The 25,308-nt window shown below is 42.1% G+C and overlaps 1 protein-coding gene and 1 pseudogene across 1 annotated transcript; both read right to left on the bottom strand.

Moving 5' to 3' along the window:
• Window positions 1-848: 848 nt before the first annotated feature.
• On the bottom strand, window positions 849-19,515 carry LOC105925164 (annotated as a pseudogene).
• Window positions 19,516-20,015: 500 nt separating this feature from the next.
• LOC118559327 (protein eva-1-like) lies at window positions 20,016-25,053 on the bottom strand. The gene is made up of 6 exons (XM_036129994.1): window positions 24,944-25,053; window positions 24,659-24,694; window positions 23,818-23,868; window positions 23,184-23,325; window positions 21,147-21,298; window positions 20,016-20,268 (listed from the first exon to the last, which is right to left on the bottom strand). Exons 1-6 carry the CDS (start codon window positions 24,972-24,974, stop codon window positions 20,240-20,242), a joined length of 441 nt encoding a protein of 146 aa, XP_035985887.1. The 5' UTR covers window positions 24,975-25,053; the 3' UTR covers window positions 20,016-20,239.
• Between the last annotated feature and the right edge of the window lie 255 nt (window positions 25,054-25,308).

The following is a 25,308-nucleotide window of genomic DNA, read 5'->3' on the forward strand; positions in this document are numbered from 1 at the left end:
AAAAGAACCTTTTTTTCCTTTAAAGTGAAGCAGCAAAAATAGGCATCTCCTCCTGGATGTCTCTCACGCGCACAGCATCGATAAGGTGAACCAGTGAAGCATTATTAGTAAACCAACAAGTTTAAATGAATCTTCATATTGCTAAATATCAGGTTTTGCTTGTACGAGCCACAGCGATCAGCTTCAGCTGATCCTTTGCTTTGGTCCTCCTGGAAGACGAGGTCTCCACAGACCCTCTGAAGATCTGAACACCAAGTCTCGACCTTCCTGCACGTTACAACAAAGAAATGATGGACGCAGCTCTACAGCAAATACTCTGAAGATTGATGGTCTATGGGGTCATGTTTAAGTCGTTGGATCCTGCTGCTCATTAACTGGTGGAGCATCTGTCCACGACTGCAGCGTTGTGATTCTGTTGGTTCTGTTGGAACCTGACGTTTCAACACGGAGTTTAAACAGTTAACACATTCATCTAATCAGTCTAAACGTAAATATGCTCTGCAGAGGTCATGGTTTCTGGACTCTGGCTAGCTGATGGGGCAGCATGTTCTTTCATCCCAACCAGCCGAGATGTTCCTAGATCTACTCACAGTCTGGTCCTGGATGTTTCCTATGCAGAGAACCATCTTCAGACCCACCGGGTGTGATCTGCTCCAGCCGTTTTGACCTGGAGTCAGCACAGAAAGCATCACAGCTTTAATATCTTCCACACGTCTCCCTTTCATACATATGAGCGAAACCGGGTCTCAAGTTTTTAGCAGACAGGAAAATATAGAAGACGCATAAAGAGACGTAAAGCCTTACCCTCCATGGTCTCCATTTCTGTTCTGTGACCTGGAGTTTCTGACCTCCCCAGTCAGCCTGATAATTTTCCTGATAACCTCTTCCTCTTCCTCCATCTCCTCCGCCCTCCCTTTTCCTCCACCTCCTCTTCCTCCACCTCCTCTTCCTCCACGAGACTGCGCACCTTTCCCTCGTCCCCTGTGATATGATCTGCTGGGTGGTAAACAACAGAGGTCATTCCATCTGAAAACTTCTTCACTCACAGATGTGTGGCGTTTCTACAGCTGGTAGAAGTAGAAGCTGCTTTTATTGTAATCTGGGGTACTCGTATATCCAAGGAGGGCGACATTATAGTTGATGTTTTTGTTCAACCAAAACCCATGTTTGATTTACCTGAAGACAGTCAAAACCAATGAATATCCAACAGTCCCAATAGTTACACGCCTATGATCTGATACGGACAGTGGTGTAGTGGTCCATGGGGAAATGGGTATACTCACAGTTTTTGCCTTGTTTAACGCAGCCCAGAAAAATGCCCCTGTTTTAGAAACAATCACACGAAAGACTGTTTTATTTAGTGTACCCCAAAATAATGTCAGTAGTGTTTGCTTATTGTCACATAATGTCTGTAAGTATTATGAAATTACTAAACCAATACTGCCCACAAACTACTTAAGAGACAGCTGTACATTTGAGTGAACTATTCCTATTCCTGAGTCCATGGATGGACTCTTTTGTAAGCTGAATAGCTGATTAGCAGCAGTTACCGTGGGACGGAGTCTGTGTTGTGTGCACTTGTCTGTTGCATTAATTCTATAAATGTCCCCGTCGTGGGATAAATGAAGGATTAGCTAATGTGTTCTTATCTTAAATAACACTTTTCAATGGAATAAATGTACTGGGTTCTTTCAAGGTCTTAATTACACTTTCTGTCGGGGCAATTAGAGAAGTTTTGTCTTCTCTCTCCGTTTCTGTCGCTCATACGTTTTCTTGCTCATGATTTTTCATGTGTGTTGTGGAAAATATTATTAGTTGTTCTATTAATCAGGCATTTTTATGGAAAATAATATGAGGTAGTTCTGGTCTCTAAACAGTGTTTTCCCTCTGAGGGAAAGGAACATACACAGCTTCACAGGGTGTTTGCTTTAAGGTCTGAAAGCTATTTTATGGTTCTTGAGGTCATCTGGGTTGGCCTCTGATAGGACATTTAGGTACTAAATCAGCCGTACTGCATGAAAAACCCTCGAGAGAATAGTCTCCTTGTTTTGGAAGCAGATAGGACCTGGAGCCATGGTGTCTGGGCCCAAAACCCCAAAACTAATCGGGAGAGGCTAGTCGCTCTGATAAAAAGATGGGTTTGCGAAAAGGACAGTAGACAAAGAAGCTTACCTGCCTGGATAGCACATGGGTAACATACTGAAATTGAGCTTGTAAGTTTGTCTTTGTCTCTTTGGAATTCCAAATGAAATAAATATGCATATTTTAAATGTTTGCCTCTGATAAATTGTTTTCTCCTTTACTACCATATCTTAAACCAGTGTAAGACAGGCCATCAGAAACAAGCAGGAGTAGGGCCATATTAATTAATGTAGGGCCATATTAATTTCAACATGTGCTTATATAAATTTGTTGTGTTTCCGCTGCATTTAACCGGCTTTTTACAAACCATACAGCTTGCTTTCACTTGCGCTATTAAAATATAGCCAAACAGCGCTTCTTTCCCTCTTCATGTTTTTCCGCTCCAGCGGTCTCTCTCTCTCTCTCCGAGTCTAAGCAGCATGAATGTTTGTGTGGAGTGGAGTGGAGAGAGAGAGGTGAGTGGGGGGGGCCAGGTTGAGCCTGAGTGCCGTGCCCATGGGTACGGCACCCAAAACAACTACTCTGCCCACTAAGACACAACGACCCTACAAGAATCTCCTGAGCATGGCGGAAGCAGCGCTGGACTAAAGATTGGCCAGAACTACTTAGTTTTTCCTCCGTTTTTAACTTTTTCTGCTCAGTTTTGAAGTTTAACAGAAGACAACATACTAGTCAGCTCAAAGGTACCGTGCCCACCATGCTTGGCCATTTTCTCCATTCTTTCAGAGTTAGAAGGAGGTCCTCAGGGCTCCATATTAGGACCCTGCTCTTCACTCATTATTTTATCCTGTGTATATAAATAATCCTTGCGATAATTAATGAAATGCTGTATTTCATTTAGGGCAGTAAGATTTTGCCAAAATCTAAATTGCACTAAATTTCAACAATAACTGTGATTTAATTTTTAGTTTTTTCTGCATTAACCACAATCAACAAAAATTGCCTATAGATAAAGATAAACAAGTACTATTAAAAACAAGAAATCCAACTGTTTTTATTAATCAGAATATTCTTATTCAATATAATAACTTTTAATGGCGTTGGAAATCAATCCTTGTTGAACATAAAGTGCAACCAACAGACAATATGTATGTATTAAACAGTTTAACTGGTAATGAATGCTATGGTGAGATTCCTGAAAGTTTCTGGTAAAAAGTATGATTATATAAACTCTAAAACAAATAATAAAATTAGATTATCTCACTGCTGCAACTCTCTTGCCTTCCATGTGGAGCAAACCCACTTTAAACATTTTATCGACACCTAAAGGATGACCATCCATCCATCCATCCTTCCATTTTCTGACCGCTCATGAGGTTGTGAGGGGTGCTGGTGCTTATCTCCAGCTGTCAATGGGTGAGAGGTGTGGTTCACCTGGACAGGCTGCCAGTCTATCGCAGGGCACCTAAAGGACGTCTGATCCATTAATTGTAACGTAGCCAAAAATTGCAGACCTATGATTAGGAAATTGCGTTTTTTAAAAGTGCACTTATATTGTGGGCGACTGTAGCTTGATAGGTTGAGTAGTTGTCCTGCAATTGGAAGGTTTTTGGTTCAATTCCAGCTTCACCTTTTCACATGTCAATGTGCTCCTGGGCAAAGCCCCAAATTGCCTACAGAGCTGTGTATCGGTGTATGAATGTGTGTACGTTAGTGAGAGATTGGGTGAATGTGGCTCTAGTGTACGGCACTTTGAATGGTCACCATGACTGGAAAAGCGCTATATAAGTTCAGTCCATTGCAAATGTGATTAATTGTCCAGCCCTACTTTCATTTATCATTCTCATGGCCTCAGATAATGGACTTGTGTTTGTACTTGTCCTGTTAGATCTCAGTGCTGCATTTGATACAGTTGATTCACAATATTCTCCTACAAAGACTTGAGCATACTGTAGGGATTAAGGGAAAAGCATTAGGCTGGTTTAAATCTTATCTGTCGGACAGATTCCAGTTTGTTCATGTTAATAATAAATCTTCTTCAAACTCTAGGGTCACCTGTGGAGTACCACAGGGTTCAGTCCTTGGACCAATTATCTTTACTATATATATGCTTCTGATCGGCAAAATTATCAGACAGCATGGGATTAATTTCCACTGTTATGCTGATGACACTCAGCTATATTTATCCATAAATCCTGATGAATCCAATCAATTACTTCCACTGCAGTCATGTCTTGATGAAATCAAAAGCTGGATGACTTTTAATCTCCTACATTTAAATTCTGACAAGGCAAAAGTTGTAATCTTTGAATCTTCCTGTGTCTCTGCTCTGTCTTCTCTAAGCCCCAGTGGGTGGAGGCAGATGAGCGTTCACACTGAGCCTGGTTCTGGTTCTGCTGGAGGTTCTCCTCCCTGTTAAAGGGGAGTTTTCCTCTCCACTGTCGCTTCATGCATGCTCAGTATGAGGGATTGCTGCAAAGCCATCAGCAATGCAGACGACTGTCCACTGTGGCTCTACGCTCTTTCAGGAGGAGTGAATGCTGCTTGGAGAGACTTGATGCAACCTGGTGGGTTTCCTTAGAGAGGAAACTTTCTGACCAACCTGGAGGATCTGATGGACTCTGACTTTGGAAAGAGCCTTGAGATGACATATATCAGTAATTGGTGCTATATAAATAAAACTGAATTGAATTTTTTAACTAATTTTTACTCACAAAAAAGAATCTCCATCTTACAAATATATCTGTTAATACTGACAGGGCCTAAACCAACACATACCTCGGGACTTCCTGGCAAATAATAACTTATTTTTAAACTTACCCTGCAGCTCCCTTGTTCTTCCCTCCTGTCTGCGGTGGAAACTGTCATGGTGGGTCCCAGATCGGAGAACTCCCTGTTTATAGCAGCTGCCATCACTCTGACAGTGGCATCATTGTTGTCCACCAGCTGAACCTCGGTTAAAGTCCCTGGACGGTTAGGATTGTCACAGTATTCCCGCACAGCCTTGGCGATGGTCTCGGTGCAGAGGTCCACAGGAAAACCAAAGACACCAGAGCTGATTGCTGGCATGGCTACAGTGGAGCATTTAACCATCTCAGCTTGTTTCAGGCTCTCTTTAACTGCACCTTTGAGACGAAATATTGCTGTCTTCTTGTCAAATTCAGAGTACCCGCGGACCAACCGCATGAACGACGAACTTGCAGGGCAGACTGCATGCCTCTGTTACAATAGCATCTCCTGGGCGTAGCTTCCCGTTTTTAGACACATAGTCATCGCTGATCATCTGCAGCTTTGGCCCAGCAGCTTTCAGCAGCGCCAAAGCCAAACCGCCGATGTGCTGCAGGTCCTCGTTAGCTGCGTTGACCACCGCGTCCACATTAAGGCCGCAGATATCCGCCCTGCTGACAGAAGTAAGAACTCCACCGGCTGTTTGCACCTTGCAGTAACAACAGCCAGTCTCTCCTTCAAGGCTCCCTTCCTCCTCCTCCTCTTCATCATCCTGAACATCAGACTGAAGCATCACCACACAGCTGAAGTCTGCCATTAACGGAACGAGGAACATGCTTCCTTGGGACTGGAAATACTTCTTGGCTCCAGGTTTGTCCACGGTTAAGGTGTCAGCAAAGAGAGTAGTTGCCAGTTCCTGAAAATGAGATTTAGCCTTTTGGGCATATATGCGAGCTCCACTGATGGTGATCTTTGGTCTTACTGGATCAAATATCACTAACACCTTGTTGTCGCTGGCGATTCTTGACCAAACGTCCTGTTTATTCTTCTGTATGAACTGAGCAACAGCGCAAGACTCGACGCGGACTGTCTCGCGAACCTGTGAGTAGTCTTCAATGAACTGCCTGAGACTGACGCTGACCTCTTTGACAGGATTGCTGAAGCCAACCACCGTTACTTTGTCCCTTCTCTCCGGGTGGATCCATATAATCACAGTCTTCTTGTTGGAGAAGTTGTAGGTGTCTAGGAGGTCTCTGTTCAGGTCCATCCATTTCTGCTGGCTCAGAACTCCCTGATCCGGCACATCCAAAGTCTGCACTAACAGATCTTTCTTCATCTTACTCTCAGCATCGGCCAGGGCTCTGTCAGAGCTTCCCACTAAAGAAACGCCTTTGGAGTCGATGCAGTAGACGGCACTGATGCCTTGTGAAGTGAACAGGTTCATCGACATGTCCGTTGAGTCCACACTCCGGAGGTAATCCAGAAGACTCGGAGGGAGATTTAGCTGTTTTCTTCTCATGCTCATATTTCTCTCCAAGATCCAGGACTTGGTTTTGTAGACTTCTTCAGGAAGTCCTGTAAGGCTCAGCTTCCCGGTGCCTTCATTGAACGAGACCTTCAACTCAGGGGAGATGTCAGAGGCAGCTTTCTGCAGCCCTTCTTCCTTCAGGATGGCGAAATAAGCCAGGGAAAATTCAAGTAGCTCAGTTATGCTTTTGGTCTGTCGTTGAACATGACTAATCAATTTCCGGATGATGTTTTCTACAGGAGCTCGGATCTTCTTGATATCATCGGTTCTACCGGCGATGGTCACAACATCTCTGGATGGATCAAAGTCTACTAAGGCGTCTTCCCTCACAACCGACCGCACCTCCTTCTCAGCAGCTTTCCATGCTTCTGTGTTCACGTCGCTTTCAAAGGCGGTGTACTCGGACATGAGTCTGCAGAAGGCGGCCCGAGCCATCCCCGCCCAGTTGTCTACGTCCTTAGCAGTCAGACCTTTCTGCTTCAGGAAACTGGGCAGCGGGCTGAGCTTCACCTCGGGGTGGTCCAAATCCACGCTGCAGAAATGTGGATGCATCTGATTGTTGATGCTTTTCAGCATTTTCTTCTGCAGGAGGAATTTCCAGATCACGCGCTGAACCTTCTCAGTGACCGGCTCGGGCATCTTCCAGGCAGGCCGCTCTTTGCCGTACAGAGCGGTTCCCAGCGACTCGTAGTACGGATACAGCTTGACAGCGATGGACCGCATCACGTGGTCTTCTTTAACGCAGACGCTTGTCACAACTGCAGGGAGACACAGAGAACATGGAGAGAAAGGTGAAAGGCTGCTCTTAGTGACAGGTTTAAGGGATATGATCACAGCGTGTTAAACTCTAAGATGCTGCACTGTTTGAAGAGATCCTCTGCTGCTTTAAACGATGACTTTCATCTCTTCACAGAGAGTTTCAGCTTCTTAATCCCTAAATGCTGTAGATGCTGGACCAGATGTTTTAAAACCAGTTTTGCTCCGACTGCCATTACTGAATTGGATAAGCTGGAAGAATTCGTCCGCTTTCAGAGGATTTAAACGTGCACAGCCACGTTATTTGACCGTTTCTTTTTAAATGTATATGTAAGTAGCTCTTTCTGGTTACATATAAGGTTTTATGAAAGATTATCACATCCGGATGACGTGTTAATTGTTATTTTGTTGTTTTATGCTTTGTTTTTACTCAGTATGTTAGTGAATAAAGCCATTCGTGTTTATTTACGATTTTAAAGGAAGTACATACTGCGCAAGTAAGCAGCTAATGGCTATTAGCATCTTGCAGCGAAACAATGAAGAAAGGTCCAAGATCCAGTAACAAAAATGCATGAAAATATGATTCTAAGAGGGAAAATCCTGGAATGTCTCTGGGAATACAGTCTAAACGTTGTTCACTGAAGCGGACGCTAAACATGCCGATGCTCAGATGTGACGCAGAGTTGACTGACGTGAGTAAATGTTCTGATATGAGGCTCTTAAAGTTGCTGTAGATCATTTATTTAATTAATAACGGTTGGTCTTCATCACGCCGAGGTGCAGCTTTACTGCGAGGGGTTGCAGAGAGTCAGGCTTTGCCCCCGGCATTATTTACAAGTGATTTATTAATTAAGCAAATCGGCATTATGATAGTTCTGCGATACTGTCACTAGATGGCGCCACTTTTGTTTATATCTGCAAACAGCCCCTGGTGTTGGGGCTATTTTTATCTACAAAAAGGACCAACAAAACATCAGGATGGAGGCTTGGTGTATATAACCTTATTTTATTATGATCAAACGATTTTTGGTCTTTATTTATGTGTATCATGTGGCTATATACCTTTAACAGATTTCTATCAACCCTAGATTATTTGTTTTGATGTTTTTACCCTTTGGTTTTTAAAATGTTATTCCTCATGTCCTATTTTTAAGTCTTTCTCTACTTGGTGTCCTGCTTTGATTATATTTATGCAGCCAGGAGCCTGTTCTGTTATATCTAACTGAACGGTTCTGGTTGTTTGTATGAACGTGTGAATGTTTAAACCTGCAAAACAAATCTACCTACAAGTATTAATAAAGTGACCTTGACCTCATCATGTTGGAGGTCAATTTCGGAGTTCCTTCAGAATACAAGCTGGTTTGGAGCAACAGTCAAAGAACAAGAGGGAGAAAAGCTGACTCGATTTTTCAGAAAGATTCAGGACAGAGAAGAAGCTTATGTGTGAACCTGGACCACATTTCCCCATGTCGGGTCAAATAACAGGTTAGTTTCCACTAATTGTGGTTCCCTCCCATTGGCTGCTTTAGGTTTAAATCTTCTAGATGCAGGCGGTTAATCTTGATGGGATTGCAAAAAATAAGAGAAAATGACAGCAGTTAAGAATATAACTAAAACTAGAACCCTGTTATATTAATACAACAACAGCCCTACAGGCTGGTCTGGGCAGACGGTGATGCTGTTGTATAGATGATCCCCAGACTCAGCAGTTTAAAACATTTAGCATTAATATTTACAGGTCGGTGATGAACAACCAGAGGAAATCAGAAAAACCTTTAGAGTCCCTGAAGGTGACGATGGCCGCCTGCTCCTCTGGAATCATGACGACGTCCTCCGGCAGCTCCCAGTGCTTCTCAAACCACAGCTCAATCATGTCTGCAACCCAATCAGAAACAATTCAAACTAAAATACATTTTAAAAAGTCATTACAATGACTTTCTGTAAAACCTCTGACAAGATTCCTCTGGATGTCTGCTACCAGACTGAAGACGATTAGAAATTAGCTTTTCATCTAGAATGTAATTCTAGATCTTTTTCATAATGATTCCTGTTCGTGCAGAACTACTTTTATATCATTTAGATAATCCATCTTATTTTTACTGGTAATGACAAGAGAGCTCAGTGTCTCTCTCGCTCACATAAAATTAAATGTGTTCCTCACTTTAAAGGTTGCCATGTTTTTACTCTGAATCTAGTTTTACATATTTGGTCAAAATTAAAATAAAAAAATCATACAAATTCAATTAATTTCCTTGAAGAGATGCACAGATATGTGGACCTTTAGCAGAAAATGTGATTATTTCCTTTCAACAGAAACTTCAAAGATAAAACAAACATGTCAGAATTGTAACATTGTGTACATATTATAATTATAACTTTTTTAAAAATTAAAATCACATCACAATTTTCATAAAGAAACCATCCAAAGCGTACCTTTAACCACACTCGGAGGAAGACTCTCCATTCGGATGCTCTTTGCTGCCTCTAGTGGCCGAGCCGTCAGTCTATGTCTCTTCATCTTTGAGTTGGTCTGACTCACAGAGACAAACTTTTCCGCATCTGCAAAATAAAATAGAATAAAATAACACACCGGTTCACTATATTAAGGACTGTGGCAGTATGGAATAAGAAAAAGATGCAACAATATGAGTCTGGATCCGGACCAGAACCATGTAGGACTCAGAGTGTCCTCCTTTGGTAGCTCTTTTATTCTGGGGTGACCTCAACAAGTTCAGCGCTCTTCTATTATTTAATAAAAGAAGACCGCTCCTCCAGGGTAAAAGGATCGAGAAGGACCGCAGACAGAGGGCGCTTTACATTAACACACCGTTCTGGTGATAAATGCCAGTCTGTCTCTGGAGAAAGATCAAGTCCTGGAGGCAACGTACATAAACCACATCTGGCCTTTTTCTGCATTGATCCTTCCTTCACAGAAGTGAAATTAGCTTTGGTCTACCACATCCCTAACCCAGACTATGATCCAACCCCACCATGCAACACCGAACCACAGCGCTACAGAACCGGGCTGCAGTGAACAGTTGATGCCAACAAGCTCAGTTCTGTATCACTTTCCTTCCTTTTGGAAGAAAGAAAAGTGATACAGTCTTTTGCTAAGGTGGAACAAAGGTTTAAAACAATTCACTTCTAGAAATGACCCAAAGTGGAGGGAATGTTCTTCAGGTGGAACCAGGTTTTGTTCTCTGGTTGGTTTTCTACCTGCAGGGCTGTTGAAGATCAGTACGGCCATGTTGGTTTCCCAGATGATCTCCAGACTGAAGTCGTTCTCATCCAGTCCAGAGATGGTCTCCACCATCATCTGCAGAAGATCCTGAGACAGGTTCTCTTGGACGTTCTCCAGCACCACAGCAGTGGACCTCGGACCTGACTCCAAATCTGAAAGGAAAAATACGATATATGTGTTTAAGTATTACTGTTTACATTAGTTTTGCTCACCTTTCTTTCCATAAATTAGCAATACAAATTAAGAAATAAGTGTATTTTACTCAAATTTGTTTTAATTATTATATTTAAATATTTTATATTACCAATAAATGTAACCTTTCCATGTCCAGAGGACTGATTATTGTTTTTGTAACTAATCTGGAGTTAAATCATTTAAACGTTGAGTGAACACCGCTGTAGACGGTGATATAATAAGTCCCATCTGAGGACACAGAGATATAATTATTATTTAACAAGTTTGGTTTTTACCTGTCTGGTTTGTTGCAGAAGCTCCTTTCTCAGGTTCAGGTTTTTGGTTCTTGGAATCTGCAGCTGGGTCTGATAGAAACATATTTTAGTTTAGAAAGTCAAATAAACACAAATTACAGAAGACTGGTGCATTCAAGAGTGAATATTACAAAGATATATTTTTTTATTTTAAAAAGAAAGTTGTTGTTTTTAAGAACTGCCGCACAGTTCCTGTTGCCTCAGCAGGAGTCAGCAGGAAGTGTGTGAGTTAAATTTACTGTCTGCTGCATAAACTGAAAGCATTTCTAAGTTAAAAAAGGTTTGTCAATATTTCTTTGAGTAATGTCTCTAAACACATTAAAGGAAGAAATAAGGTTCTGTTGCTTCTTCATGTTTTCTCAACCAGCCAGCTGCAGCAGATGGGAGGTCTTACTGAGCCTGGTTCTGCAGGTGTTTTCTATCTGTTAAAAAGTAGTTGTTCCTCTCCACTGTCCCAGTATGCTTGCTCGGGTTAAACGACTGCTCCAAATTTATTAACTGGGTGGAAACTGAAGCTTCGTTAGTAAGAAAACATTTTACAAATCAGCTGAATTTGTCTGTACAGAATCAGCATCTTAAATCAAAGTCTTCACTGACTTCTTGTCTGTGACCAGACAGTAAACAAGATCTCCCTCCCTTCTCACATGTCTACCATCTTAAAAAATGTAATATTAAGATATTTAATTTACCAACCACAGACTTGGAGGATATTAAGGTTTGGAGGTTCCTTTTTGCCTGATCTAAAACAGATCAGTTCAGTGACATTTAAAGAGTTTGTAACTCCAGGTGTCCCTCAGGGTTCAGTTCTGGGGCCTCTTCTCCTCATTATTTATCTCCTTCCTTCCTTGGCAATAGTTTTCACTAATTCACCCTCCACTTCCATCGCTATGCAGATGACACCCTGCTCTACTTTTCCACTGACCTAATTTTTCATTCCCCACCTGCTTATCTGAAATAAAATATTAGTTCACATATAATTTCCTTTAATTAAAACTGAAAATTTCCTGGTCGGTACCAAATCCACACGATCAAATGTTAGCAGTTTTTTTCGTTTCTATAAACGGCTCCCCTGTCTGGGTGTCATCGCTGACAGCTCACTATCATTTCAGGCTCACATCAGGAATATCACTCGTTCTCCATATTTGTATTATTTTCACAGCATAAACTATCTCCACCCTCCCTAACCCACCACACCACCTCTGTGCTTGTTCACAGCCTCATCACCTTTCACACTGACTACGGTAACTCTCTCCTTTTTGTTCTTTATCTAAAAACCCTCCATGAGCTTAAAAAGTATCTTCTCTGTAATTTTAGTGCATTTTAACTGTAGTTTAATTCGGTCTTTTATTGTGCAAAGACCTGAAAGTTGCTTTTAAATCAAATTAAAAAAGTCCAAAAAAGGAAAAACAATAAGTTTAAATTTGTTAAAAAAAACCACCACCATTTATCTCAAAAGTTTCTAAATTTCAGTCCCAGCTGATTTCCAGCACAGCCTGGTGACCCGGATGGGTTTAAATGAATCTGACTGGTTCTGGGTTGGTTCCTGCCTGTTTAAATCTGAAAACTACATCTGTGGAGTTCCCTCTGCTTTAGATAATAGAGAACCCAGAATTAGAGCTAAAGGGATTCCTCCATCAACAGAACCGGGTCAACCCAGCGTCCAGCAGCAGGACGAGGGTTGATCACAACATAAAACCTGAACAGAGCAGATTTACCTGAGGCGACATCTCTGCTGCTGGGCGGGCTCTGTGGAAAAAATACAAAAAGATGATTTAACACAGAACAAGATCGTCTGAAACGAAAAAGCCGAGTTCTTCTTAACAACATCGGGTCGGACCGAATAAACCTCATTGTCCAGTAAGTTTACTAAAGGTCCAGCTGCAGATGTTACAGAGACGAGTTTCAGCGAGTTTGATTTTATATTAGGGCTGGACGATAATTCAATAACAATATACTGTATATCGATGATCTATATTGTTATTGATAAAAAGTGTCAGTAAATAGTTCAATAGAATAACAGTTTTCCTTCTTTTTGCATTTCAGCCATGTAGATTAATATTACATCATTACATCCTCCCAACCAATCACAAAGCAGACCCAGGAACCAAGCTCCGCCCCCTTCAAAGAGCTCAGAAGACCACATGTTCTTTTTTCTTTGTTAAAAACTTACAGTTTTGGTATAAAGGTGTTTGAATAAAGGGTTGAGTTTGAAATCAGTGTTTGTGTCTTTATCTATAAATAGGTTGCTAAGCAACAGCATGAAATGGCCAGGACTGCACTTAAATTGCATGTTTTGAATTTGTTGACAAATATCGATCAATATGATTTCTATTTTATCGATATGCTTCTTTTTTTTATATCTTCCAGCGCTATTTAAAGGCCTAAAATATTTTAATAAATGTTCAAACCTAGGAGATAATTTTAAAAGCTTTAATTTTCTTTTTGAAAACACAGTTTCAGTGTGGTCCTGGTCTCTGTGTTTTATGTTTCAGCCCCACAGTTTCTGACTGGTTTATCAGGCTGTGAAGACGCTGCTGAACGTCTGACGGCGGCAGGAACAGGTCGGACTTTGATCGCTGCGTGGAACGCTGCGCTCCGATTGGGAGTGGCACCGACCCGACAGGTCGGTCCAGCAGCCGACACCTTAATGGCTTTCTGTTAATGATCTTTATGTAAGAGAGTAAAAACGTCCTGCAGACTATTTTAAGCTGAGGAAGTTCCTCAGACAGCCAGCAGGTCGGCGACACTGAGCACTTTTAGTTTAAACTGCCTTTAAGTTTCTGTCAGAGACAAACATGCGAGCAGGAAGCTGTTAACAGATAAATCTTTATGGCTTTGTTATGGCAACACCTTTAGCTGATATTAAAATGTTAATGACATCACATACTAACAATATTTTATTTATCTTAGTAAAGATTATATAAAGATGATTTTTGAGTTTATTATAAAAAAATAAAACCTTTAAAGCTTAAAGAACAGAGAAAAAGTTTCTTTCCAACATGACAGGCTGGAGATCCTTCAGATTAGATCGTTTCTGATAAACATTTCTAACTTTTCCCTCAGTCCAAACAGGCTGTAATTATTTAGCTTTGATCCTAAAGGAAAAGGAAACCTGGAGTTTAAATCTGTTTGGACCGGATCCATGAATGACCCTGGTCCTGGTTTCCATTTAGATCAGCAGATAATAAAATCTAGTCATATAATATCTGGATAGGACAAGGAGCTGCTTTGGATTTTCAATAAAAATAAAATTTTATCTATTAGACACATTAAAACTTGAGCCAAGGCTGACCAATGAGCTGAGTTTTAGGATAAAACAAACTCAGAACTAACAAATCCACCCAGACTGAAGGAGTTTGGAGCTTCAGGAGTGTTAACCGCTCCAGCTTTGTTGGGACGTTTTTACCAGCCTGTAACGAGACGTAGCTAACGAGGAGCAGATACTGATTCACCGGCCTGCAACACAGACACTAAACCCGTTACTGCCGCTGAACTGAACCAACTAAGCTCCAAAAACACGTCAGAAAACAGATTCCTGTCAATCTGCAGGAGAGAAAGTCCTGTTTCCTCCTCATGGAGCTGAAGGTTCAACATGAGGAAATAATAAAGCTGCTTGTTCTAAAATCCACTAAACTTGGAAGGAAACTTGTTTCTTTTATTGGTAAAATGTTGTTTCCTGATCTGAACAGATTATCTGACAGAACCAGACATTTAAACGGTCCTGAGGGAACATCTGGGAGGTGAAGTTGCTGGAGGTCTTGATGGAGATCTGCTGTTGCCGCTCCACCTGTGAACACCTGATGTTTTACCTGAGAAGCTCCGCCTCCTGGTGCCGAACTCAGTCGTAGCGTCAGAGCTTTGTTCCCCACAGAGATCTCATGATGTTTCTTAGCGAGGACGCGCTCTCTGACTGGAAACACAGAACAACATCTGGTCAGTTCAAACACTCTTCTGCCACTTTATTAGGGACACCTTGATCCTACCGGGTTTGGGTTATTCCCTTCAGAACTTTATTCCTCATGTCACAGACTCAACAAGATTTTTGGAAGGTTCCTCAGACATTCTTCAGGTGGACATGACAGCAGCATGAAGTTGCTGCTGATTTGTTGACCCGATCATCCATGATGGGAACCTCCTGCTGGAGATCTGCTGACTCTGGAGGCCATTGGAGGTCAGTGAGCTCCTTATTATCTGAGCTTCATGGAGCATCGTCCTGCTGGAGGAAATCCTCACAAGATGGGTCCACATAAAGGGACGGAGATGGACAGCAGGACCTCAGGTAGGCTGTGGTGTCTAACAACATTCTTGGTACAAAAGTTAAACATCCTCCACCCCTTAAGACCTGCAGAAGCAGCATTTAGTTCCTATGCTCCACTGATCTGGAACAAACTCCCAGAAAACTGTAAAAGTGCTGAAAGTTCCTTTAAATCAAGATTAAAAACACATTTGTTTAGGACTGTTTTTGACCGTTCTAGTTAAACTGTTTTACTGAAACATCATTAGTTGGTAGTCCAACTGTTTTTAATATTTGCTTTTAGTTTCTATTTTCCCATGTTTTATTTAGTTTCTACATTTTATTCCAACCTGCATTTATTCAGTTTTATTTTCCTATATTTTAATCATGTAAAGCACTTTGCATTCTCTGTACTGAATTGTGCTATACAAATATATTTGCCTTGCCTTGCCTAATACAGGTCAGGATGGATCCATGCGTTCATCAAGTTTCCATCATATTCTGATCGCTGCAGCTGACGTCGGGTCTCATCGGATCAGGCGACGTTTGTCCAACAGTTCTGGTTCTGGGTTCCCTGTAGCTGCGGTTCTCTGTTCTCAGCTGGACCGGTCTCCTGCTGCTGCGGCCCGTCAGATGCTTTCTGTGCTCCTCGGTTGTAACCATGACTGTTTAGAATCGCTACATCTGATTGGCTGAGAGGTTCCTCTTGTTAACCAGCAGGTGTACCTGACGCAGCGTCCAGAGAGAGTTTCTGTGTGTTTGAGTTGAATGTTTCTCCTGATGGAGCAGATTAGACCCTGTATTCACAAAGATCCTGAGAGTCTCTCAGAGAGCTCCTGTCTAGAAAGTCCTGCCTAAGAGTCTCAGCTGAGGAAGGAAACAAATATTTATGCAAATGATGTTTATGTTAGTGACGAGGTGTGGTGGACCTCATTAATAGACCTGCTGTCTTTTAAGAGCTGTGATTGGTTGATAGTAAAAAAAAAAAAAAAATATGAAATGGTGATCCTCCTGGTGATCAAAGGAGAGAAATTAACCGTTTAGACCGGATTAAGAAAAGTATCATGATGATGAAATTGAACAAAATTAGATTACTGTCAAACGCAATCAAGATGTTTGAAGGCACCTTATTTACGGCGTCATCATCATCATCCTCATCATCATTTAGATTTAGTTATTTTTTACTCGCCAGTCATTTTACTCCTGGATCACGGCACAAACACGGACTTTAAAGCATTTTGCTGCAGGTAAAAGCGTCTTTTTCTCTGAGCGTCGTGATGTTTTTACGCTCCAGCCTGGTGAGAAGCGCTCTGTGGAACAATCAAAGCGAGGAGATGGCGTCGCAACAGCAACCTTCTAAATGACCATTTAGGCCACTGACATTATATTACAATACAGAAAATACTTTCTCACGTATTTTGTACATTCTTTGTAAAATCTTCTGGTTTTTATTCATGATTATTTAACATTTTTACTACATTTTATTTATCCTCAATAAAATGACATTACTAGAGTCGCGCCTTAAACCCGCCGGGCCACTGAAACTAATTTTTTCCCCCTGTGGGAATGATAAAGTTTATATTATCTACATATTAATAGATGTATGATTGTTAAAGAAGTTTATGCGCACATTTCCAGCCAATCAGCTCTCCCTGTTTCCACCATCTTCCTACTTTTAACCTCTCTGAGACTAAAAATCTTCCTTTCGTCACTTTAGGAGCTCGCTGAAGGCCGAGGACACTTTGTGAATAACTTTTATCTCACTGAGGTAACAAATCATAGAATTCTGTAAATCCTAAGATTTTTCCTAAAATGACGTCACTTAGAGCTGCTTGTAGTCTTAGGATTCTTTGTGAATACAGAACCTGAAGCTCAGTGATGGCTGACCCAACACAGCTGAGGTTATTTTATCAGGTGGAACTTTATCCTGACTTAAACTGGACCTGGTGGAGGTGTCTGGGTTTTATCTGCAGCTGCTGAGCTACACCAGAACCCCCGTAGTGACGGTGGATAAAGTCAGAACTCCACATGGTTGGGTTTGGTTTTCCTTTGTTTTTATCCTTGTTTATTTATGTCAGGTTTTACTAAACCCAGGGGCCTGTTCCAAAAAAAAAAAACAATCCACCAGTGAGCTGCATCTAAAACTTTAGTTTATTCTCTGCTACTCTTCCTGTTTATTCACACTTTCATTTATATAGATTTAAAAATGACAATATCTATAACAAAGCATGAAAAATTTATTTATTTTACATAAAGTTAAGGTGAACTCTGACTCTTCTAGTTCAAAGGTAAGTACAGGCAGCCCTTCGTATGACTCTGTACAGATGAAGAAGCTCAGTTTCAAAAGGTTAATGATCCCTGATTCCTTCAGTATTTCTGCTTGTTGTTCCTCTTTGCTGGATCCTTCAGTTGGATTTCCTGTTTCTCTGCCGGAGCTCCATGTCCCGTTCTCCTAATCCCAGATCGTCTGTAAAGTTTCTATATTATTATTGAAGCTTCTTTACTTTGGTCTTCTGCTAAATTTTCTCTCTAATTCATGTCACTGCAGTCAATGTCACCAACAAATCTGCTGCTCTTTAAAAAACAGACAAAAAAAAAATCCTGATAATTAACGAGCAGGACTGGGGTTGCAGTGGTGGAGGAGATGAATATTGGTATTTATTGAAGCGTTCATTAAACCAACTGTAGAAAATATAGACGTCAGGATTAAATTCCTACTACAGTAAAAGATGACAGCAGCCTTCCTGCTAAGGAACCTGCATGTCTCCAGCAGCTTTCAGGACATCAGCAGCAGAGAGGAGATGCCTTCAGGCCGTTACTGAAGCATCTAACAGACTTACTCTGGTTCTAACAGCTGCTCTGTTGTTCCAACCTTTCCAGCTGACAGTGAACCCCCCCACATCCCAGCACACTGCCTGTCTTGGCTGTAGATTAACAGATCAGGACCTCAGTCCTTCTGGACCTCAGAGTGGCGCTGGGAACAGCAGGAAACAGAAACTCAGACTTTAAGGTCCAATGTCCAGCGGTCTGGAGACATTCCTGCTCCTTGTAAATCAGAAAACTTCTCTCTCCATCACCGGTCCGAATGTGGAGCAGCGAGCATCTGAACCGAACCTCAATCTGAATCTGTGAGGGAACGGCAGCAGAGCTCACACTGACGGCCTGGTCGTGTCTGTCTAAGGTTTCAGGAAGTCAGGAAGTCGTTTCCTGCCGGAGCAGATCAGCAGCAGATGTCTTTCCTCCTGCAGGTTGTTGTTGCTAAAGGAGAGGCGTTCCCAGGTTCACCTGCGCTGACTCACCTGAGCACACCTTGGCTAATATTGAACCAGCTGCTCTGTTATGACTAACCTGGTTTATTCAGTCACCTGCATCCTACCTGCAGCGCTGACCTTTGACCCCAGCCAGGTGTGAGACATGTGCTCAGGTTGGGGGATGAAGAAGCTGTGGATCAGATCTGTAGATCATCTGATCTGTGGACCCACGTGACTCATGCTGGTTTCAGCAGAAGTGCATGCTGGGACTCCGGCTACATTTAGACTGTTTATCAACCAGCAGGATGTTTATGATCATAATTAATTAGTTTAAGCCGGGAGAAGTGATTTTTGTAGGGAAGTTTCAGACTTTTAGAAAGATAAACAACTCCTGATTTCACCAGATCTCTGCCTCCCACTGCTTCCTCAGTAAAAACAGGCCCACCTGGCCCAGTTGGACCTGTGGGTCCCGGTTCGGCACAGAAACAGAAACTTCTGGACTCACCCTCCTGTGATCGGAAGAAGACGGAGGCTGTGGGGGCCTCCTCCTCCACCTCCACCCGGCAGTCTCCTCCGCTGGACTTCTTCTTGCTCTGGAAGTAAAGCTGCAGTTTGTTCTTCACGGTTTTATTCTGCTCAGGACTCCAGTCGCCCTCCACGGTCACGGGCGGACACTCCGAGTCCTCCATGGTTCTGGTCCGGATCCAGACTCAAAGTGACGGACCAACAACAGCAGGAGGAGGAAGAGGAGGAGGAGGAGGAGGAGGAGACTGCAGCCTCAGTTTTCTTTCACTTTCGTTTCTTCATAAACGGACTGGAAACCGAACCTGACTTAGACTTTGAGATGAAACTCCAACTGCAGAGTTTCATCTTTAAATCAGTCAAACATTAAATTTACTCAGAAACATCATTTTAATGGCGCTAAACCTAAAAATCATCAGAAAAACCAGGAATCAGCAGATCAAGTTACGTTAGAAAAAAACTAAGTAGAAACTTTTCTCTGGATTCTTTTTCCACACCAACACTTAAAGTTTAACAACTTTAGCTTTGACTACAGCATCTCTTTTATTTTTATGTCATTTTATATTATTAACTTGTATATTCTGAGGAGTTTGAACACATGTCAACAAATCAAGCTGATGGACAAACAGCGCCCTCTGGTGGAGATTTTCTAACATTCTGCTGTTTGTTTTTGTCCCACTGTTTAGAATCAAGAATGAAGAATATATTATTTGGGTCATTCTAGCACATAGGTCAACAGAACCAGAGCCAAACAAGGCGGGGCAGCCTTTAGTTAATTTTTTTTTTGAAAAAAAAAAAAAAAAAAAAAAAAAAAAAATCAAATGTCAGTCAGTTAAGGTGAATTTTTTCTGAGGTTTAACAGAAAACATTTTGTTGCTGTCAGACAAACGTCGCCTCCTGGTGGATGTTCTCCAGCATTGCAATGTTTGTGTGCACAGAAACAGCACTTTGTTCAACAAATTTATAAATAAAGTACTATTGATTAAACCTGTTGCCAAACTTTAGCTATAAATCTTCCTATTTATACAAAAAGAGAAGCACGAGTCAGATTTTGATAAATAACAGAGAGGAGCATAGATCTCCACCAGGAGCTGAAGATCATCTGAAATGGTTTATGACTGCTGTGATGACTGCAATCTTCTGCACAAATTTTCTAAAGACAAAATGTCTAAAACAAGAGAAAACAGGCATTTTCATATTTTAATACATCTAGAAGCCAATATTTATTCAGCTGACTCTAAATCCTTTTGAAGTAAAGATATGAAAACATTTTAAACTAACCTCTAGTGACAGTTAAACAGGCCATAAGAGGATTTTAGGTTGCTAAAGAGAGACATGTGATGTTTTAAAGCAAAATATCTTCTGTGGTCTCAGCACAGGTGAGTCTCATGTGTTCACGGGTTGAATGCGTCAGGCTTCGTTTGCTTCTTTCTCTTCACCTGCAGAGAAACAGAGAGCGGGATGAAGATCTAAATGATGCTTTTATACCACAGAAGAATTTTATTTAAAAGCATTTTACAATCTCCATCTCTGACTCTACACCTCTTTTATTATGTGAGAAGTTAAAGTTCATGACAGGACGTTTAAAATGGGACACAAATGGCTTCTTTAGAGGGGATGAAGGTGAAAGCCTCTTCTCTCTGACAGGAAATGGACAGATGAGACCAAAACAGAGACGTTTGGCTCAAATAACCAGCATCACATCTGGAGAGCAGCAAACAGCAGGTAAAGCACGGCGGTGGAGGGTTTATGATGTGGGCTTTCAGCCACTGAGCGGCCCATAAACTCCAAAGTATTATGGAGTCCAAAGTGAGTCCATCTGTCCAACAGATGAAGCTTTGTCCAGACTGGGTCAGGAACAGAACCATGATCCTGAACACAGCAGCTGATCTACAACAGAAACAGCCAAAAACCTGCCATGGTCTAGTCAAAGTCCAGAGCTCATCCTGATTGAAATGCTGTGTTGAGTTCTTCAGGGAGTTGTGCAGAAATAAATGTCTGTAGACCTCAATTAACTGAAGCAACGTTTAAGAGAAAGGTGGACCATAATTCCTCTGGTTCTACAGGCTGCAGACGGAGGTTCTAGAGACTGGTGGGTCTACAGGCTCCCAAAGCTTTTCCACTACAGTTAGGTTTACTTCCTAAATAACGGGGTAGGGCAATATATGCATCACTGAAAGACCTGCTGAGGTTTAGATGGTTCATCTTTAAAGCTCAGATGAGGCCGTTTGTTACTCATTAGTCCATATCCTTTAGTTGACGTTGGCTCAGTTGTTTTCTAATGGGGTGAACATGGTGTGTTGGGGTCCATACGTACACTCAGGTTTGAGTGGAGCAGGCGGTGGAGGTGGAGGAGTTGGTTTGATGCAGGCGTAGGACACCTCCAGGTACCTGGTCTGCTCCAGACACGGATACTCCCCAAACACCCGCTCAGTGACAGGAACTTCACAGGACCTTTTGTTCCCACAGCTGCAGGAAAACAAAAGGGAGGCAGTTCTGATCATCCGCTTTATAGGTCAAATAACTACAATTCCCACGATCCCCAGCTGTTTGTCCAATTAAAACAGTACAACATGGTTGGATCTGAGCAAAAGTCATCTTCAAACTGATCCACAGTCAAAGAGAAAACAGACTTCTAATTAACTTCAAGGTTTAAAGTCAGGGGATTGTTGGACACAAGCACTTTGGGAGTTATAGTTCATTTTGCTACCGTAGGTTCTATAGGTTTATTATTTATTCAGTATTGAAAACTAGGACAAAAATAGGACCATTGGTCAAATGAGAAGTCGACCTTCAATTAGTACGTCACCCTAGAGCGCTAGCGCCTGTCAGAATCAAACAGAAAATTACTTTCCTCTCCCTGTCTAACCCCTGCAGGAATCATGACTCCATCCAAGTACACTTAAGGCCCGTTTACACTACACTTTTTTAACCGAGCCGAGCCGAGACCAGCCTAAGCTTGGATCAGTTAACCAAGCCAAGATGACCGTTTACACACCACACTATCCCGGTTCCTTGGTTGCTCCTCGCCTCCTAGTGACGATCTGCGGTACTACCGCTCTCTGAGATTGAAGGATCAGGATTTACAGACGCAGGAAACAACGACAGACACTGAGGTTCATCACACTGTTAAGCAGAATAATCTCTGGAAACCGTGTGGCACGGTAAGGAAGCTAGTGTTTGTTAGAAGAAATGTGAATGTAATCATTTTCTTTTTATCTTTTTATTAAGGACTGTTCTACTGTTTTAACTTCACACAGGAGAAACAGATGGTTCTCCTAGACCAAGAGTCTCTTGCTATATATGTTAATCTTACACCATGTTGTAAAACCCCCCTTGCCTTTTGTTTTGTTTCTTACCCCCATGTTGTGAACCCCTGACTCCGCCTGCCACTTCTTTGATGTCTGATAATAAAGGCAAATGGACAGAGGTAACCAGCGCAGATAGAGCCGAGACTGTGATGAAAACGGCCTCACGTTTCTGGCTCTTCTGCCCTCTGTCTCTTTGAGAAGAGTCTAAAAAACTTGTTTGTGTTGGCTTTCTTTCCAGAATCAAAGAGTTATTAAACTTAACTCTATCAGTGTTATTATGAATGTCTGAAATTTGTCTGAATGGATTGTGAATCGGGACGTGCAGCCAGACACGCCAGAAAAACCGCGGACAGTCAGCTGACTGTAAGGGGATGACGTGGTCTGCTCATGCGCTCTTGGTTATCAGATAATCGGGATAAGAAAAACCAGGCCGAGACCTACTCAGGAACTGGTCTGCAGTTAGCTCGGTCCGGTTCAGTCTGCTTACCATTTACACACAAGAGTTATCTCAGTTACCGAGCTCGGACTGGTCTCGGCTCGGTTAAAAAAGTGTAGTGTAAACGGGCCTTTCATTTTAGTTCCTAGCTCCTGGTCCTTGACCTTTCATGTGATTAACCGTCAGAACTCTATCATGGGGAGGAAAGGAGCTTGTGGCGAATTCGGACAGCTTTTAGCTCCGACTTCATTATGTGACGGAAACGCTCATGGATGATGGAGTCAGATCCAGGACTACAGCGTTCTGAAAATGCTGCTCTCTTCTCTTCGGACATTTTCGTTAGAACAGGTGAGCTGTGCTGATACGTCATGTCACGCAAAGGATTGTGGGATAGCTCAAGGGTTCTTAGCCCCGTTAAGGGACGTCGCTGGGTTCCTAGGTTAAACTAGCCTACAGGCTCATTTTCCTACCTTCGTTGGCTAAAGAGTCCTGACCCTATATTCGGATTGATGACGGAAACTCCACAGGAAGTGCACCTATTTCCTTTCATGTGTCCCTGTTTCAGCATTAGACCTGCTCTAAGCACAGCATTTCAGAGTTTCCTTACAGATCCTCCACCACCATCTCTGCCCAGGGGAACGAGCAGTAGTTGTCCGGCCCGTCTTCGGGGTGAGGTTTCCCCTCCCCACACCTCGTCCCGATGCCGACCTTGTACAGGATGTGCTTCAGGGTGATCTTATGGTCGACATCTGGAGCAGAAAAACTCGTCTTGTTAGACAATCTGTTGATTTAATTCAGAACAGAACAGATCTAGAACGCTGTAAGAATCAGAAAATAACAGAAAGACACCATAGAAGCTGCTGCTGCTGCCATAAGTTAATTACCTTAGATTGGCCCTAGAAAATACTCCTGGTTCAGAGCGTCTGTTTTATTTGTATAACTGGAGTTATTTCTATCTTTAATTTGGAAACTTGGTCTTGGCTTTAATCAGTGTTTCTATCCCTGAATGATGGATTTTGTCCAGTGAAGCTCTTTGGGTCGATGATTATTCTGAGCTCAGACTAAAAGCACAACCATCCACAGCGTAGAGCTTCACTTCTCAGCACTTCTTTACAGAAGCATCAGGTTTTTATCTGATAAATCTCTGTTTCCTTCATGCTGAGCCTGTTCTCCACAGCAGCACCTTGGTTCTGACTGAGTTCTGGCAAAGTGGAGCAGATGGATCAAAAGGTGAGTCTTACCACAGGCCATGTGAACCGTTTCATTGAGACACGCGTAGACGACCTCGCCCTCTGTGAAAACAGACACGGGTCAGACTGCGAACAGAACCAACGTTCTCCATGCCCTGTTCCTGCTCGGCCCAACAGAACCTCTGAAGAACGTCACAGAGAACTACAGCAGCTCAACTCATACAGTTAATGGAATATGAACTCAGCCAATCAGCTGAACGGGAATAAATCAATGTGAGAACAGGAAGTAAAAGAAGCAAACAGCGAAGAAGAAGCTGGTTTAAAGATGGCTGCTTTACACAATCACACCACTAGATGGCGGCATGTCGATATTTTACTCTTCAAAATTAAAATCCTGAAGTAAATAGATTAAAAAACAACTGAAAAGGCAGAATTGATTCAAAGACATTCTATTCTGATGCAAAAACGTATTTATTTTGTTTTATTCTTGTGTGGTGGGGCAGAAACAGGATTAGATGAATATCCTGCAGCTGCATCTCATTTCGTCAAAACGTTGGAAATAATAATGATCTAAAACTGCTGGAAGAAAACCTAAAAAAGAAATTTCATATCAGCTTTTAACAAAAACATGTTAGTCTTCCATTATTTTATAAAATTTTTCAAACATTGACTTCATTAGTCTGATGTAATGGAACAATTCTTTAAGTTCATTGTCATTAAAATAATCAGAAACGTTACAGAAGCTCAACTTTAAACTTGGAGTTCTGGGGTCTGAGAAAACAAAAAATCAAATTTCACGTTGACCGTTTTGCATGCTTTGTTTCTGCAGGTTGAATTTTTATGCTTTCCCACAGAGACTTCAGATGTTACTTTAGGCTGTGAATAAACTCACCAGCAGCTGGAGTGAAATAGAAGACTGCAGCCAGCACTGAAAGCACAAGTCAGATCAAATTAACACGGTGAGACTCCCTGAAATACATCTGAACCATCTGACAGAGGTGGCCTTAAAGGATCTGTTTATGTGAGAACAGCAACAAAATGTTTAGAAATGTAGAAAATTCATAGAACTGCATGCAAATCAAATTTATCTTAGAAAAGGAAAAGTTTTCAGAGCTGTAAACTTTGTAGTTCTCTGATAAATTCTTCCTGGTTTAACGGGAGCGAAGGAGTTACTCACAGCTGAAGGCGACCAGCCTCAGAGCGACCATGTTGCCGTCTCCCAGCCTTCTCTTCTGTTCTCCACCTGCAGACGATCTGACAGTGAAGGCATCGTCTGGATGCTCACGTATTTATGTCTCCGTCCTGAAGGCAGACATGCAGACGCCTGTCCTGCCGCTGCAGGCGTGGAGGGCCTCCCGTCCCAGATGTGCTGAATGTGTGAGAGCCTGCAGAGCTGCAGGAGAGGCGGCTGTAAATCCACGGGTTCCTGGTGCTGTGCCGCTTTGAGTCCATCTGCTCCTCATTCAGCTCCTCTCATCTCATCAGGGAGTTTAAAACATCAAGGAGAACATCTGGATGGAAAGCCAGAGGTGCGGATTGTGG

This window comes from Fundulus heteroclitus, unplaced genomic scaffold (assembly GCF_011125445.2).
Source record: "Fundulus heteroclitus isolate FHET01 unplaced genomic scaffold, MU-UCD_Fhet_4.1 scaffold_276, whole genome shotgun sequence".
NCBI classification, from domain to species: domain Eukaryota; kingdom Metazoa; phylum Chordata; class Actinopteri; order Cyprinodontiformes; family Fundulidae; genus Fundulus; species Fundulus heteroclitus.

Bases quoted from the DNA above. Each gene is read 5' to 3' on its own strand.
- LOC118559327 (XM_036129994.1), bottom strand. From the start codon at position 24,974: ATGGTCGCTCTGAGGCTGGTCGCCTTCAGCT. The intron at 24,695-24,943 runs GTGAGTAACTCC...TTGTGCTTTCAG, and splicing joins GAGGCTGGTCGCCTTCAGCT to TGCTGGCTGCAGTCTTCTAT. The intron at 21,299-23,183 runs GTAAGGAAACTC...GTTTTCCTGCAG, and splicing joins GAGATGGTGGTGGAGGATCT to CTGTGGGAACAAAAGGTCCT.